Source organism: Sinocyclocheilus grahami, unplaced genomic scaffold (assembly GCF_001515645.1).
Source record: "Sinocyclocheilus grahami isolate Dianchi unplaced genomic scaffold, SAMN03320097.WGS_v1.1 scaffold42.1, whole genome shotgun sequence".
NCBI lineage: Eukaryota > Metazoa > Chordata > Actinopteri > Cypriniformes > Cyprinidae > Sinocyclocheilus > Sinocyclocheilus grahami.
The window spans coordinates 2,395,554-2,411,678 of record NW_015505221.1 but is presented as its reverse complement, the minus strand read 5'-3'; the positions used below and the strand labels follow the sequence as shown (position 1 = coordinate 2,411,678).

General features: G+C 34.4%; 2 protein-coding genes across 2 annotated transcripts in view; one reads left to right on the top strand and one right to left on the bottom strand.

The window, feature by feature from the left end:
* The window catches only part of LOC107582254 (uncharacterized), a 7,741-nt gene extending 2,835 nt beyond the window's left edge, over positions 1–4,906 (top strand). Inside the window, exons 2-7 of the mRNA XM_016268028.1 lie at positions 822–1,160; positions 2,063–2,398; positions 2,848–3,180; positions 3,612–3,755; positions 3,848–3,876; positions 4,644–4,906. Coding sequence (XP_016123514.1) covers positions 866–1,160; positions 2,063–2,398; positions 2,848–3,180; positions 3,612–3,755; positions 3,848–3,876; positions 4,644–4,703 — 1,197 coding nt within the window. The 5' untranslated portion in view covers positions 822–865 and the 3' untranslated portion in view covers positions 4,704–4,906. The remainder of the gene's footprint in view (positions 1–821; positions 1,161–2,062; positions 2,399–2,847; positions 3,181–3,611; positions 3,756–3,847; positions 3,877–4,643) is intronic.
* An 8,805-nt stretch (positions 4,907–13,711) lies between these two features.
* The window catches only part of LOC107582282 (FRAS1-related extracellular matrix protein 2-like), an 88,930-nt gene continuing 86,516 nt past the window's right edge, over positions 13,712–16,125 (bottom strand). Inside the window, exons 21-23 of the mRNA XM_016268049.1 lie at positions 14,216–14,342; positions 13,911–14,098; positions 13,712–13,717 (exon numbers count right to left, since the gene is read on the bottom strand). Of these exons, the coding sequence (XP_016123535.1) occupies positions 13,712–13,717; positions 13,911–14,098; positions 14,216–14,342 (321 nt within the window). The remainder of the gene's footprint in view (positions 13,718–13,910; positions 14,099–14,215; positions 14,343–16,125) is intronic.

The following is a 16,125-nucleotide window of genomic DNA, read 5'->3' as shown; positions in this document are numbered from 1 at the left end:
TAAAATTTTGGGTACGTGTGACGTCACACAGCCAAGAATCTGTGAATGGCTTGATTTGAGGAAGGGGTTATCATTTATCGGGATTGGAAAAAAAAAAAAAAAAAACTCTGGGGGGATTTTTATCATTGTCTGTTGTGTACACACACTGCCAAGACACATTTCAAACAACATGTAAAAGTGAATTTTGCATCCGATGACCCCTTTAAAATATATATTTTTGAGTAAATAAGAATAATTAAAAGCAGATAGAACAGAAATAGAATAGAGCGTGCTAATGTTAGAGCGTCACTTTTTCAGAGGACTTTTATGAAGAACAGTGAGCATTTTAAATGCTCAGGGACTCATGAACAACTAGCACAAAACAAAGAACATCCATCCAGATAATGACATGCAGTATTAAGAATCAAGCGTATGCACATTTTTTTCATTTGTGTTCAATCTTGTCTTGTGATCAATATGTGAACATTTATTATGTGAGGTCGATTAGTCAGGGCAGTGCTATAAATAATATAAAAAGATGCCTTTACTTGATTAAATGATTAAAATGTTGCATATTTTGCAAAGGGTATGTAAACATATGAGCAGAACTGTGTTATGAATCATGATGTGTGTTGCGTGTTGTTCATTTAGTGAAGGCAATCCGTGAGACTCTTGTCTAATGAGTAAATGTGTGAATCAATGTTCTTCTGCTGTTTGTTAGCATGTGTTACATTATGAATCCAGACATATTTCTTTACCTACTATCTGTAGAAGAACATTTTCACAGCACTTTGCTGTTGTGTAATTTTGTTTAACTAATAATAACTTAATTTATTTTTCAGGTGTGCCTGGTGTTTGTACATATTATGGAGTGTCACAGTCTGTGATGGAGGGAGAATCGGTGACTTTACCCTCTGGTGTTGAAACGAACAAACAAAAAAAGTTGAGATGGTATTTTAATGACATTCTCATTGCTGAAATCAGTGGAGATCTCGGTTATCGTTGTACAGATGTTCAGTGTAAAGATTCTGATAAGAGATTTAGAAACAGACTGAAGCTGAATCCTCAGACTGGATCTCTGACCATCAAAGACAGCACAACCACCGACTCTGGAGTTTATAAACTAAAGACGATAAGAAACAGCGGAGACAGTGTAAAGATCTTCATTGTTACTGTGCATGGTGAGTCATTACGTTTATGCTGCTGCGCATCTGTGTTGCTTGGTAGCCTCTCTTCTAAACATTCCTGAACTATATTGCTATACAAAATTTAAATTATGAAATTATAATATTCTTGTTTTATGACATCTTGCCAGGTATATGAAGTAATTATTTTATGAAAGCAATTAGCCCTGTGAAGTTTGAGGCACTCGGCTCTGCGTTGTGCTTAGCGACACACTTGGCTGCTTTAAAATCACTGTAAGCCATGGCCTAACAGACTTATTGCTTTAATTTAGTTCAGTAAGATTTAAAGTTGATTTGTTTTTAGTCTTAGCAGTTAGTTTTGGTTCATAAAGAGCTGCATTTGTGTTTTGGTCTAAATTAAAGGGAAAGTCCCCCCAAAAATGAACATTTAATTACTCACCCTCATGTCGATCCAAACCCGTAAGACCTTCATTCATCTTCGGAACACAAATTAAGATATTTTTGATGAATCAGAGAGCTTTCTGTCCCTGCATAGACAGCAACACAACTACCAAGGCCCAGAAAGTTAGTAAGGACATCGTTAAAATAGTCCATGTGACATCAGTGATTAAACCATAATGTTATGAAGCTACGAGTAATGTCTTTATTAAACAATTTATTCTCTTCCATGTCAGTCTGCAACACACGTTCACCAAAGTACCAAGATGCATATGTGTGCATTCCTCTGCTTGCAAACAAGGCTGTGTCAGCAGCACCACATGCATGCATTGTGTACTCTCGTGAACATGTGAATTCCTTTTATCTATTCCTTTTATTAAACTAAAAATGTCTTTGGGGGGTCAACTCGCATCTACTTTCAAGGTGAAGCATTTGGCATTTTTCACAGCATGTTCCTGTCATTTTGATCGGCTTATAATAACTGTTCATTTCTTCTTCAGGTTTTTTCAGTATTAATACAGAAGAAGAGTCAGCATTTGTGATGGAGGGAGATTCAGTCACTCTACACACTGATGTTAAAACAAATCAACAAGAAAAGATTAGATGGTATTTTAATGATGCTCGTATAGCTCAAATCACTGGAGATCTCAGTTTTATCTGTACAGATGTTCAGTGTGAAGAAGGTACTGAGAGATTCAGAGAGAGACTGAAGCTGGATCATCAGACTGGATCTCTGACCATCAGAGACATCAGAACCACAGACTCTGGACTTTATCGTCTACGTATCATCAGCAGCAACAGCATCAGTGAAAAGATCTCCATTCTTGCTGTATATGGTAAGTCATTATGTGTAAAAACAAGTCATGTACATTAAAATGTTGCCGTGACATTGTGGTTTTCTCTTTATCTGTATATTAGTTCATATACAGGTAATTTTGTCAAACGCACATTTACTGTTGAAGTGGAATTTGTATATTTAAATATATCTTTATTTCAGTATGATTCAAAACATTGCTTTTCCATTGATTATTTATTAATGGGATAATTTAGTCTTCTGATGAAGATGAAAGTTATATTATTGTCTGTTTAAATGCATCTGTTACTCAGTTTATTTTTCTTAGTTCATCAGGAATCCAAAGTGCAGAGGATTTGATAAAAAAATGCTTATTAGCAAAATTTAGGATACATTTTGGTTTTTAGACAAAGTAAAGAGGATTCCACAGTTCACTCATATACTGTGTTCTCCTCAAAAAGATCTTCCAGCAGCTGTTGGTTTGTGTTTCAGATGCTCCTGAGCAAGATCAAATGAAGAGAAAGTCAGTGAAGGAGGGAGAATCTGTTACTTTAGGTCCTGGTGAAGTTAAAAACCTGAATTATTTTATGAAATGGTATTTTAATGACACTCTCATCGCTGAAATCACAGGAGATCCCAATAAAACCTGTACAGATGGTCAGTGTGAAGATCCTGATGGAAGATTCAGAGACAGACTGGAGGTTAGTCAGTCTGGATCTCTGACCGTCAGAAACACCACAATCACAGACTCTGGGCTTTATAAACTACAGATCAACAGCAGCAACAGAATCAGTATCATCAAGATATTCAGCGTTATTGTCACTGGTGAGTATCATTAGCCATTCCTTGCACATTCCTTTGCAGTTTTAGAAAACCGTTTGAAATATGTAAATCAACCCAGTGAAGGATTTCATTGTGGGCTGTTAGAAAGAGTGAGCTTTGGTTCAGTGTTAAAATATAACTGAGATCATCTCAGTCACCTTCACATGCTTATCACATTGAGTTTTGTTACATTATGAATTTGACCATTTTCAAGTCTATTGTTGGTAATGACAGAAAGGCATAATATTAGTTAGCTGTCCTGTAAACGCTGCTGTCTCTTGTTGCGGTTTTACCTGCTGTTCATCAAAAATCCACCAGATTTATGAAATAAATCAATATCATACTGGTGACCTAGAAAAGTGTAAATATCAGTCAAAGCTATTGGTAAAATTGATATTAGTCAATCTCTAGAAGTAATGCTTGTCTGTCTTTAGCTGTTCCAGATTCAATAGTGTCTTCAGCTGCTAAAGAAGGAATATATGCTGTTGTTGTTGTTGTTCTGCTGTTTACGGCTGCTGCAGCAGCTGCTGCTGTGATTTACTATCGCCACAGGAAATCTACACAAGCAGGACGAAATGGCAAGCATTGCATACAGCTAATTTGACAAGATTAGATTTATTCCAATTAACCTAATTATTGTGTTTAATTTAATTTGTTGTTGTTGAAACAGGCATCATTAGGCTGCACAGTTACAATGAGGTGAGATACTATATGTGCACTGTCTTTCTTTTTGCAAAAAAAAACAAAACTGAATTTTCATATTGATTTCTGTGAGATCTGCAAATCTCACAATTATAAGTCTGTCTGAGATTTCAGAGTGTATGTAGTTTCATTCAGAAATTATTACATAGAAACAGCAATTAAAAACATACTGTTAAAAGAATATGGTGGAATTCTCTTTTAAATGTATATGTCATATCATGTTATTGTATTAGTAAACAAAAATATTATGACGTTTTTGGATCTCTAGATTAATTTATGGTGTGATCAGCCATGATTAGAAGCTTTAGGCAATCAGACTATTGTGCATTAATTTCCAATGGATTCAACATTTTGTAAATATTATGAAATGCACTTGTTTCTATTTCATAAAAAGTGTGTTTTATCAGCAAGCAAGTCATGGTTAAACATAAAAGGCTTCACCATATGATGAGGCACAACAAAAAAAGGAGCACCAAGACATTTACTAAAATATGTATTAATAAAACACATAAATATTTGTTGTTGGACTTCAAATTATTTCCCTGAAGAACATTAACTTATAATGAGATACATTTACAGAAAAAAAAATATTTACAGTAACATGTTATTGTGTTCAGAAGACTGAATGTCCATTCTACCTCTAGCCAGATTACATTTTTGTTTTTGTTTCTATTATCTGTTTATAATCTATAATTTGTGATTTTACCAGCTACTTTCACTATTTTGATTTGAATCATCAATTCTGATCATTTGTTTTCTTACAGGAGAATGGTGTAAAACACTCAACTCCCTTATCAGAATGCGTTTTAACTGATGACTGCTGATAATGGGACATCACATAGCATTAATTATTATTTGGGTAACCTAGATGGGAAATGAAAGAGAGGAGTGGAAAAAGAGAAACTTAAATTGTCGTCACACTCACAGAGAGGTGGTTCTACTCGGTACCAATTCTGATGTTTGCTGGTTTGTACTAAATGTTTTATAGTTGAAAAGTGTAAAAATGCATTATTCCGTCTATTTTGTTTCAACATATGTTGCAAATTGGAAAGTATTATACTTTAAGCATTTGGAATGCTACACTTTCTTTTTTTTTACTGCCAAGTTTGTGCATTAACTTTCTTTGTTCAGTTCCTGTTGCCTTAAGGTAAAGCTCACTACTTTATTACTTCACATTATCTGTCCATTATATATATTTCAATTATAAGTTGTGTGTGTGTGTTTGTATTTTAGAATATAATCACTGTGTGATTGAAATAATCACCTTCCCTTGAATGTTCTGCATGCTCAGTCTGGACTCTTTCACCACATTCCAGGACAGGAAAAGAACAGCAAATAATTATATATTATGTATGTTTGACCCCAGTTTTAAACAGCATCTGTTTGGCTGAACAATGGAAGAAGGCTTCTAATTGTGCAAACATCTGTTTCTTTCTCAGGTTTATCCTGTTTGATGTAGATTATGAGATCTGTTCCCAGAGTCACTTATTCAGATTTTTTTATTTTTTGTATTATCCAAGGAAAACAATCTGTAAAGTTCAGCCCATATAACAACTGTTTTGTAATGGAAATTAATTTGAACAATGTTTGTTTGCACATATGACAAATGCTATTAAATATACTGTAATAACTGAGTTTGTAATTGAAATCTGTGTTTGTCATTAAATGAGTCTGTTATAGAAAAAAAACTTAAATAAGCAAACATTAATTCATTTATATTGTTAATTTGTCTACTTTTTGGAATGTGATTTCAATTCGTGGGTTTAACTTTCATCATTTACATTTTAGGATTCAACTTTGACCCAAGCAGCAACTTAATCAACTTGATCCTTAGCAATATGAACACCATATCTAATCAGTTGTCATTTTAAAAGTTTTTTTGTGTATTTATATATTGGATGAGGGTGAAGGCTAATTTTGGAAAGATGAATTCTCAGTTATGGCACTAGATGGTGCTCTAGTAAAGTAGGTTATACATTCTTGTCTTGTATACTTTTAAAGGGTTAGTTCACCCAAAAAATTAAACTTCTGTCATTAATTACTCAGCTTCATGTTGTTCCAAATCTGTAAGACCTTTGTTCGTCTTCGGAACACAAATTATTATATTTTTCATGAAATCCAAGAGCTTTCTGACCCTGCATGGACAGCAACACAACTGACATGTTCAAGGCCCAGAAGGGTAGTAAGGACATCGTTAAAATAGTCCATGTTACATCAGTGGTTCAACCGTAATGTTATAAAACTACGAGAAGTACAGTGTACATCATGTCAAAGACCAAAAAACGAATTATCAAAACCTATTGGGGACATCCCATACTATATGTACACCTCGTATGAAACTATTCCACTGCAGCGTTGTGGATATGTGTGACATTACACCTCTACAGACCTTATTTCTAATAAATGGAAAAAAGAATGGCTTTATAGGGGATGTCCAATACGGCATCTCTTATATGAAACCATGTCATTGTTGTCATCAATTTGTCATTATAGTGTTAATCATTGGGTCTTAGTACCTGCTGGAAGGAGTTTAGTTTAGATCATAGAGGGATCATTATGACTTTGGTGTAATGCTACAAGCCTACAAAGACATTGCAGTAACAATGGCAAAATCAGAAAAATGGGAATTTAAAATGCAGCTAAATATAACTGTCGGATTTGGTATTTTATGTAGTGAAGCTCCTTTTTCTAAAGCAGAAGTCAAATGGTTTCATACGAGCCGGAATGGAAAAACTTTCAACCACACACGCCATTGACACCTCAAACACACTTTCACACTGACTCTCACACAAACAAAGATCTAGCAGATACAAGCTCATGCAGTACCTGTTTGTCCAACAGATAAAACCATATATCTGTACAGATGTGAATCAATGAGACCACAGCAGGGTCTCCACTGCTTTTGGTGAGCATTTTGCATCTACGTTTTGCAGTTTTTTGAAATGATATTTACACACATGGTGTCTTTAAGACTAACATGAGAATTCTCCAAAGGGCCATATGATTTAGATCTGTTAAAAGTCTTTGTACTACAAAACAAATACATTGGAGGAGACCATTTCATGTATCCATCTTTAATTCCCATGCTTCAGCATGATCCTGCTGCAACGTGGTGATCCACATAATCCCAAAACTCTGAAACTGAGGTTGTTGCAGGAGGTTTCAGAGTTCTTGTATTTAGAGAAGGATTTAAGTTTGATCATCTTCTCATGGCAATAGGTGCATACTCAACATGATCTTCCTTTTTAACATTCTGTGAAAAAACACACACACAATAAGAGATGAGAGTATATAATACTGATAAAAGTGTAACCCTTTGAGCAGACAGAGATACAAAAAAAGCTGTGCTGTTATAAAGCAGGTTTGACTGATTTTAAAAAATGCATTTGCTTTTGGACTGCCGTGCAAACCAGAAGAAACGTGCATCATTGTGACTTTCACTTCATGAAGGCTTCAGTTTCCTGTGAGACATTTTAACATAAACGAACAAACACTGTTCACCGCTCAAAACAAACATGATCAGTCCACTTAAATTTGTAAAATGCAACACAATCTTTTTGTATTTGCACTACATGAAGCATGTGCATCAGTAAAAAAAATGATAATTTAAGTTAAGTTTCTGCGTTGTTGAGTTTTTGTGGTCACCATTGTGCTGAAGAGTTGCACTTGTTCTTTTTGTTCATTCCAATAATAAATTCTATTTCATACACTAATATGTGATATTTCTACTGAGTGAAGATTTCGTAACATATAAGTTGAAGTGTAGTGTTGATGAAGTTTAGAAATCCTTCACTCTTTCAGAGTTACTGTTTTTAGAGTGTTTCTGGCATTGAATGATGATCTTATGACTTTTATAAAAATTGGATATGGTGTTGTGTGTAAAAAAACCCAAAAAAACAGTCACACACATCTAATTCGGACTCACTGCTGAATTTATACAGAGACGCATAACATAAATTCTCTTACCGATTTCTGTGCTTTTCTTTTGTGGAATGTGGGGTCAGCATAAGTGATCTCTTCATCACAAGTCTCAACTGTTTTAGTAATAGCAATACCAATAGATGCATTAAAACAACAAAACTCAATCTTAGCTGGATTCATTTCTTCATAACGTACAGTATGTGGTGTTAATATTAGGGCTGTCAAAATTAAATCATTAATGTATGCAATGAAATATTTAAAAGTGCAACTTCGTCAAAAAGCATTAACAACTTTAATTTTAACTGTTCCAGTTGTGTTAATTTTTAAACTTATAGAGACATTCCTTAGATTATTAATAAATCAAATGCAGACATGATGTTCAAAGCATTTGCATTCTTTGCAATTGTCATAAAAACTATTCATTTGTACTCCAACAGAGCTGCATCTTTACACGTGTATGATTATTACCATAAAATGTAGTTTAATTGTTGAGATAATGTAGATTTGCAGTACTGTTTGTATTTTCATTGTGTTTTGATGCAGTCTAAGTAGTGAAGAATCAGGTTTTTTGCATGACTGAGATAAGTAAAGTGCTGTGTTCTGTGTCAAATAGATATAGACATTTATGAGTTGAATCTACAGAAATGGCAAAAAAGCACATTAGTTTATATATGAGTATGAGAATAATTGTCATTTAAATTATGATTATGATAATTATCAAAAAAAATTATATTTATTAGTGTTTGTTAGAATACTTCTGAAAGGCAGTAAGTAACACTTGCCTTCTTGATCAGTTGTTCTGTGTTTCCTGCAGATGCAGAAGATCCCGACTGCAGCAACAATCAACAGAGATCCAGCAGCAGCAGCAGAAACCAACACTATCAGAGACACAGAGTCTGTAACAATAATCATTAATGTAAGTCAATGTGTCAATATAATCTACAACAAAAGACAGAGATCGACTCAGGGAATAAACTGCTGACATACCTGCACATGTGTGACAGAGTTTGCTGATGTCCAGATGTGTGGTCTGGTTGCTGATGGGATTGTTGAGCACACAGCTGTAGCTGTTTTTATCCTGATATTCCACCTCCAGAGGTAGAGAGAGACTGATGCTGAGATCAGACACACTGATGCTGGACAATAAACTGTTTCCTTTGTACCAGGAGAGAGTCACATGACCCACATTCAACACTGAACACACCAATGAACAATATGATGAAGAAAGATTTTGTGAAGAGTCTCTGGTAACATTAGGAACAGGCAGATGAGCTGCAAAACATGAGAATATACAGAAATCTGAATAAAGCAACGCAATAGTCTTATTTTCAGTTCTGAGTGCAGAGATAAATGATTTTATAGCTTACCAGTCGGACTCCACCAGCAAAAACAGAACAAAACAAACAAGTGAGACATTTCAGTTGTTCAGTGTCTGATCAAATCAAACTATTCACTAAAAACCCTCAACCTATAAGTGAATCCACCCACGACTGAGTTTGACCCTCCTAGTTCTTATGCTGTTTTTGCATATGATAATGTTATAGTTCTTCTGGCCCTTATTAAGACTGTTTTTAATTTCATTTTAACTGTTTTTAATGGATGAAATGTTTTATTTTTATCAGTTTCACATACACTTTTTGAAAGATAGTTCTTCTTGGACTGTTAAATGACTAAAAGTAGAAGAATAATGCAGAGTATTAAAAGAACTACATTTCATAGAAAAATTGAGCCTAACCCTTGTGATTTTAAATGGTTGTATATATTTATTAGATTTTTTAATTGCTGTGTGTGGAACCAATGTTAAAACAGTACCAGTTTTACTTAGGCTCAGCTTCTGAGTCAAACTGGAAACTGCTGCGGTGGGCTTTCAGAAATGTGGTTTGATCTGTTGGTGGACAAACATCTTGTAGACGAGAGTGTTTGTTCACTGCATGTGTGTTTAGTTTGTAGGTGAAGAGTTTCTTCCTCTCCTGCTGTTATGAGCTTTTTAAGACCCTTTAATCTAAAAATTACATGATGAGAATATTTTTCTGACAAAGAGGTAGAGAAACAATAGCAACAAAATTATCGTAAGAATGACTTAGGATTCAGAATTTGTTTAAACTTTAGTATTTGTTTATTTGATTTAGAAGTTGTTTTTGATTTCAAAGGTTGTATTTGGTTGGCTTAATAAAGGTAAAACGGTTCCCTTTGTGCACACAGTATTCAATTATATTTCCCAAAAATATTTGTCCCCACCCAAATTTTATTGTAAAATAATTGAATGCTAGCTGTATAATGAGAGGTGTTGTTGGGCAACTCTCATCTGGTGTAAGTAAAGGAAGGTGTGACATTTCCACCCACTAAGCAACCAAGCACAAAAACAAAAAAACTCAGTGGCCTTCAACCCTTTCATCCCGCTGACTGTTTACTGTTTTTATGTTATAGCTACAGTATATAACATAGATTATATAGTTACATTAGACTTATATATTGGAAAAAGAAATTAATCTTCCAGCTTTTAAAATGGCTAATATTCATGAAGAGGGTCTAAGTAAGATGCTACTGTACATGTGAATGAATGTACAGAATCAGGAAGTTGGTTGTATGATGTTCATTAGGCTGTTCAAGATCATCCATGAGAAATGCAGTCATCTTACATATAACTGAGATCATCACAATCACCTTCACATGCAGTCACACAATTTTCACCTTGAGTTTTATTTCACTTTATGAATTGTATGTTAGTAACAGAAAAGGGAAAAAAAATGCATAAAATAATTTGTCTGTGTTTTCTGTCTTGCTCATAGTACTGAGCTGTTATACCTGCTGTTTAAACTCCATAAAACCATAAAACTCTGTCTGCATTTGTGATCGGAGAAATGACAAACAACAAGTGCTACTCTACACTGCTCAAAACTCGCGTTTGAATCGTCAGTGGCAAATTCTTTAAATATATAAAAAACTTACTTACAGTCAAGTCAAGTCAAGTCACCATTATTTATATAGCGCTTTTAACAATACAGATTGTGACAAAGCAACTGAACAGCATTAATTAGGAAAATAGTGTCAATAATGCAAAATGACAATAGTAAACACTAATTTTTCAGTTAAAGACAGTTCATCATTGAATTCAGTGATGTCAACATCCAGCTCAGTTTAAATAATATCTTTGCAATCATGTCAACGATATCGCTGGAAATGAAGTGTCCCCAACGAAGCAAGCCAGAGGCGACAGCGGCAAGGAACCAAAACTCCAAAGTTTTCACCTCATATCATCTGCATTATTTTTGTTGGAGCCAACATACAGGTATATGTGGTGATTCTCACCAATCCTAAAACTCAACCATAGACTTAGAATCTGCAGTTGTCGCAGGAGATTCCTGGTGAAGACGAGGATACTAGAAAAGGTTTAATTAAGATCACCTTCTCATATAGTGACAGGAGCATACACCACATGAACATCCTCTTCAAGTTTCTATACAAAGCACAAAACACATAAGATAAGCTAACTTGAAGCAGGTTGAGACTGGGTTGTCAGTGTTTTTAATTCAGGGTCCATATGTTACATTAGGCATCAAGTAATAACGTCACAGTGGCAAAATTGTAATTATTCAAAAGTAAAAATCACATATTGATAAGAATAATGAAATTGACAATTTTGTAAATGCATAAATAACAACAGTGTTTACAGTTGTGGACGCGGTGTCAAAACAGACCTGTGACCCATTTCTTTAGTTTTCACACTGAATTTGACTTCCTGACTTCAGTTCACACAAAGAATTTCACACGAGTCAGAACCTCTTTGTGCAAGTTATTTGGTCAGTGTTATGACAAGTGATTAAGGAGAGTATGTTGAAATTAAATGTTATTTGTGGTTTTGGGTGAAAGGAAAGGTTTACAAGTGTTTAATGTTCAGTTATGTTGGAGATTTAGAAGAGTTTCTGTTATATTTGAGTTTTTGTGTGGCTGTCATTGCACTAAAGAGTGGTACTCTTAAAGGAAAAGATGCAATTTTGTAATAAACAAATCCATCAAGACGTTTTTAACTTCAAACCATTGTTTGTGGCCTATAGGAGTTCTCTATTTATACTGGTTCTTCAGTAAAAAAAAAAAGTAATCTTGCCTGAATCACAAAAGAAATCTGCACAGATCAAGCACTGTTTACAAGCCAAAGCGCCCTAAAACAGCTCTTAACAAATATCTTGGTCAATTTTGATTCGAGAGGATAGCACTTTTTTACTGGAAGAACCGTTTTTATGGATTATGGACTTGTATTTTGTTTAAACTTACTGTTGTGATGGATGGATTTATTTCTTACCAACATGCAGCTTTTTGCTTCACAAGATGTTAAATTATGGACTAGAGTGGTGTAAATTACTTATGGATTGTTGTGATGGTTTTTCAGCTGTTTGGACTCTCATTTTTGGCGGCACCCATTCACTGCCACCTCAGTGAAGTTATGAGATATTACTGGATATGGACATATTTTATATAGAGCTGTATAAATGCAATATGTTAATGTCATCAGCTGACAGGAAATACTTCATCAGTGGCTCATATTTAGCTTTGGAAATATCTAATTATTTAAATGAAACCGTTAATCTGTTACTTTCTTAAATTACTACAGTTTACAATGAGCTTCATGAGTATTATTGGATATGAGTCAGTGTTTCGCATACTATATGAAGATCTTATGGCTTCTATACATACTGTATCTGATGTGTGTAATTGTGTGCGATAGGTCAGTATACAGAAGAAAACACAAATGCATAATATAAATCTGTCACAGATGAAATGTTACAGAGATGTACAAAATACATTTAGAATGAATTTTCTTACCGATTTATGTGCATTTCTTTCATAGGATGTTGGATAATGTAACATAACAGCAAAAGTGATCGTGTCTTCACAAGTCTGAACTGTTTGAACAACAGTAAGAGATTAAAACAACAATCTCAGTCTTATTCTGTCTCCCCTTGGGGTTTTTAATAAATGGTCTTCTTCCTTTATTCCTTAAGCTCAGTCAGGTAGATAGGGGTGGCCCCCCCTTTCTAGGGTTTTTTTTAAGTGGGCGGTCCCCCTGGACCCTGCATTCTGCTTTGGCTCATTGTAACATAGCCTTCTGAGGAAAGCTGTGTTCTTAGTTTTGTTAATTGGATGTCCCTCCTGATTGGCTGGGTTCCCCATTTTGAGGGAAGGTTCGGTATATGTCTATCGCTTCCTTTATTGCTCTCTCACCAGGTGAACAGGCATGCACCGTTGCATGGCTGAGAGGACATTATGTTCCCCAAAGTGTCTGCTAGAGCATGGAGCACAAGCTCCCTAGAAGGGGAACGTCGAGGTTCCCCAAGAGGGAACGAGACACTGCGTCCCCTCGCCATGCCTAAGGCTTGCCTGTTTTCACATCTCCTTAGGACAACAAAGTTGGTGATGTGTTTGGCAGGTGCCCTCTTATACTTCAGACACGGTCCTGCTGTCGGCATTCTTCAAAGTGTCTACTAGAGGACACAGTGAGAGTTCCCTCTCGGGGAACCATGGTTGCATGCATAACCCAAGACGTTAAACAAAACAAAACAAAACAAAACAAAACAAAACAAAAACTTTACATTAAATAAACTTTATAAAATAAACTTTAACTTAAATAATAATAACTAATAAACTTTAACTATATATATATATATATATATATATATATATATATAAATAAACTTTTGTATTTTTATATATAAGGCAGCATTTGTTGTTTTCTTACGTACTAAAATAACTAAAAGTTAAATAAAAATGAATAAAAAAGCTATATAGACATATTAAACAAACTACAACTAATAAAATGACAAAAACACTAACCAAAATTACTAAAACTTTAACTAAAAATAAAAATAGAAAAATAAACACTAATTCAAAATGTTAATAAAACTATAATAATATCTCAATACTAAAATAAGATTAATTTATACTTTATAAATGAATATTACAACTTTTATATAAAGCCTTATATTTTCTTATACTTTTCTACCTAAAAATTGCCTTTAAAATAAAATGATTTAATCCATGATATTGGATATCTAATCTACAATGGCAACTTTTTATTTTTGGTTTGGGCTATATGAAACAGTGTTCACACTTACAATGATCTTGAATCGGTACAAAAGAGATGCTGAATCAGCTAGGCAGCCATACTCAAAGTTGTCAGGGTTGTATTTTGGGATGTATCCATCTGCCCCTGTGCACATGAACACCTTCTCAATGTTACAGATGAACGAGTCTCCAAGATTCTGAACAGGATCCACCATTACACGGCCATAGATGACATCTCCTAAAGAATGCAACAACCATAAATAAGGAGAGGTGTCATACTGCAAATACTACAAATCTTTTTTTAAGCCACAGGGGTAAAATACATAAGAATGAAGTGCTGTTTGTAGCATTTTACCCTCTGAGAAAGCTGTATCACTCTCCTGACCAAAGCCCATGGAGCCGTCTGACAGCCAGAGAATTTTCTTTGAAAGCAGGAGCATCTGTGTGTTAAGACTGAACTCTGCTGACACTGGATCACTCACCTAAAATCAACAACAAACATTACTTTTCGCTAAAAATATTGGGTATATGTTAGATTTTCTCATCTGTCTTAAAGCTAACACTTAAATTTAGTAGCTTTCGAAGGGGTCATATTTAGCAAATTATATTATATTATTAATATTTATTATATAATTTGAATTTTAGAATTTAGTTTGACAGTGTAGCAGTACAAATATAGTCAGACAATATGAAAGTTTAAAAAAAAATTAGATTTTATAATTTATACAATTTATAATTAATTATAATTATAATAAAACTAGCATTAGAAAAATCAATAAATTAAATACACTACTGTTCAAAAGTTTGGGGTCAGTATGACTTTATTTTAAGAAATTAATATTTTGTATTCAGCAAGAATGCATTAAATTGATGCTGTTCTTTCTATCAATCAAAGAATCCTGAAAATTATTTCCAGAATTAAGCAGCACAGCTGTTTTCAACAATGATAATAATAAGAAATGTTTCTTGAGCACCAAATCAGCATATTAAAAGATTTCTGAAGGATCGTGTGACACTGAAGACTGGAGTAATGATGCTGAAAATTCAGCTTTGCATCACAGAAATAAGTTACATTTTTAAATATATTACAATAGAAAACCGTTATTTTAAATTGTAATAATATATTTATATTATAGTTAATATATACTATTTGTGTTACTTATAGTACAATATGTCACAATAGAACTGTTTTATTGTATTTTAATCTAATAAACACACCCTTAAGAGACTTCTTTAAAAAACAAAAAAACCTAACCAGCCCCAAACCTTTGAGTGGTACTTGATCTTTTATGTAATCCACTAATTTCAGTTTAGCAATTTAAAGATGGATACTATTTTGCTAAACAATCAGAAGAAGAAGATACCATTACAGCAGTTGGTATTTGCATTATTTAATTACATGAGTAAAATGTGTGGGCATTCTGCCAAAGAAATGCTGTTCCTGGCAGTGGAACATCATGTAGGTCTGATTAATTTTAAAATAAGTGTTTTTTTTTAACAAGGTGACTGATCAAATCAGACTGACCTGTTTCAGAGTGGATTGTTTTGTAAACCTGTGAGGCAGGCTTTGCAAAGAGGTATGTAAGATGACTCCTGTAAGCTGTAATGTTAACTCACAGCGTACTAGACAGACAGGAATGCCCTGAGCCCAGCTATACAGCCTTTGCTGTGACCCTTTTGATGAGTGCTTGTGCTTCAGTAATGACCTGTTGGAAGCGTATGTCCAGATCAAAGGTAATCGGCTCTCTGGGGTGGCACACAGGACGGAAGCTGTATTCAATACCAGGAGGAGCTGTGCAGGGAACCAGTTTTACCGTGTAAGTTCCTGAGTAATCCCTCACCTGCAGGAAAGTCAACACTTACTGAATCAGAAGAGACAGTAAAGGGACCCAATAACGACAAATCCAATCATGAACATATAGTATTCAGAGCAGATTTTGCTTTGAACAAAGAAAAATCGCACCGTCAGACACCCTAAAGACTTACAGCAAAGTCAGAGATGAAGGTCCACTGCTGCATTGGCTGGTTGTATGTCGGCTCATTTCTCACCAAGCTAAGGTTAAAGGTCAGCCCGGGATGGTCCGCACACATGACCATGGAAGTCATGGGGGAGGCTGTGTTGACACAAATGTTATTATTCTTTTTGAACACAAGTAAGACCATAATACACTGTCTCCTCATAACGGATTTCAGAAAATTGCTTAAAATGGGCAAATTTCACAAGAAAATGTTTCAATCCAAAATCAATAGAATTTTTTTTTTTTT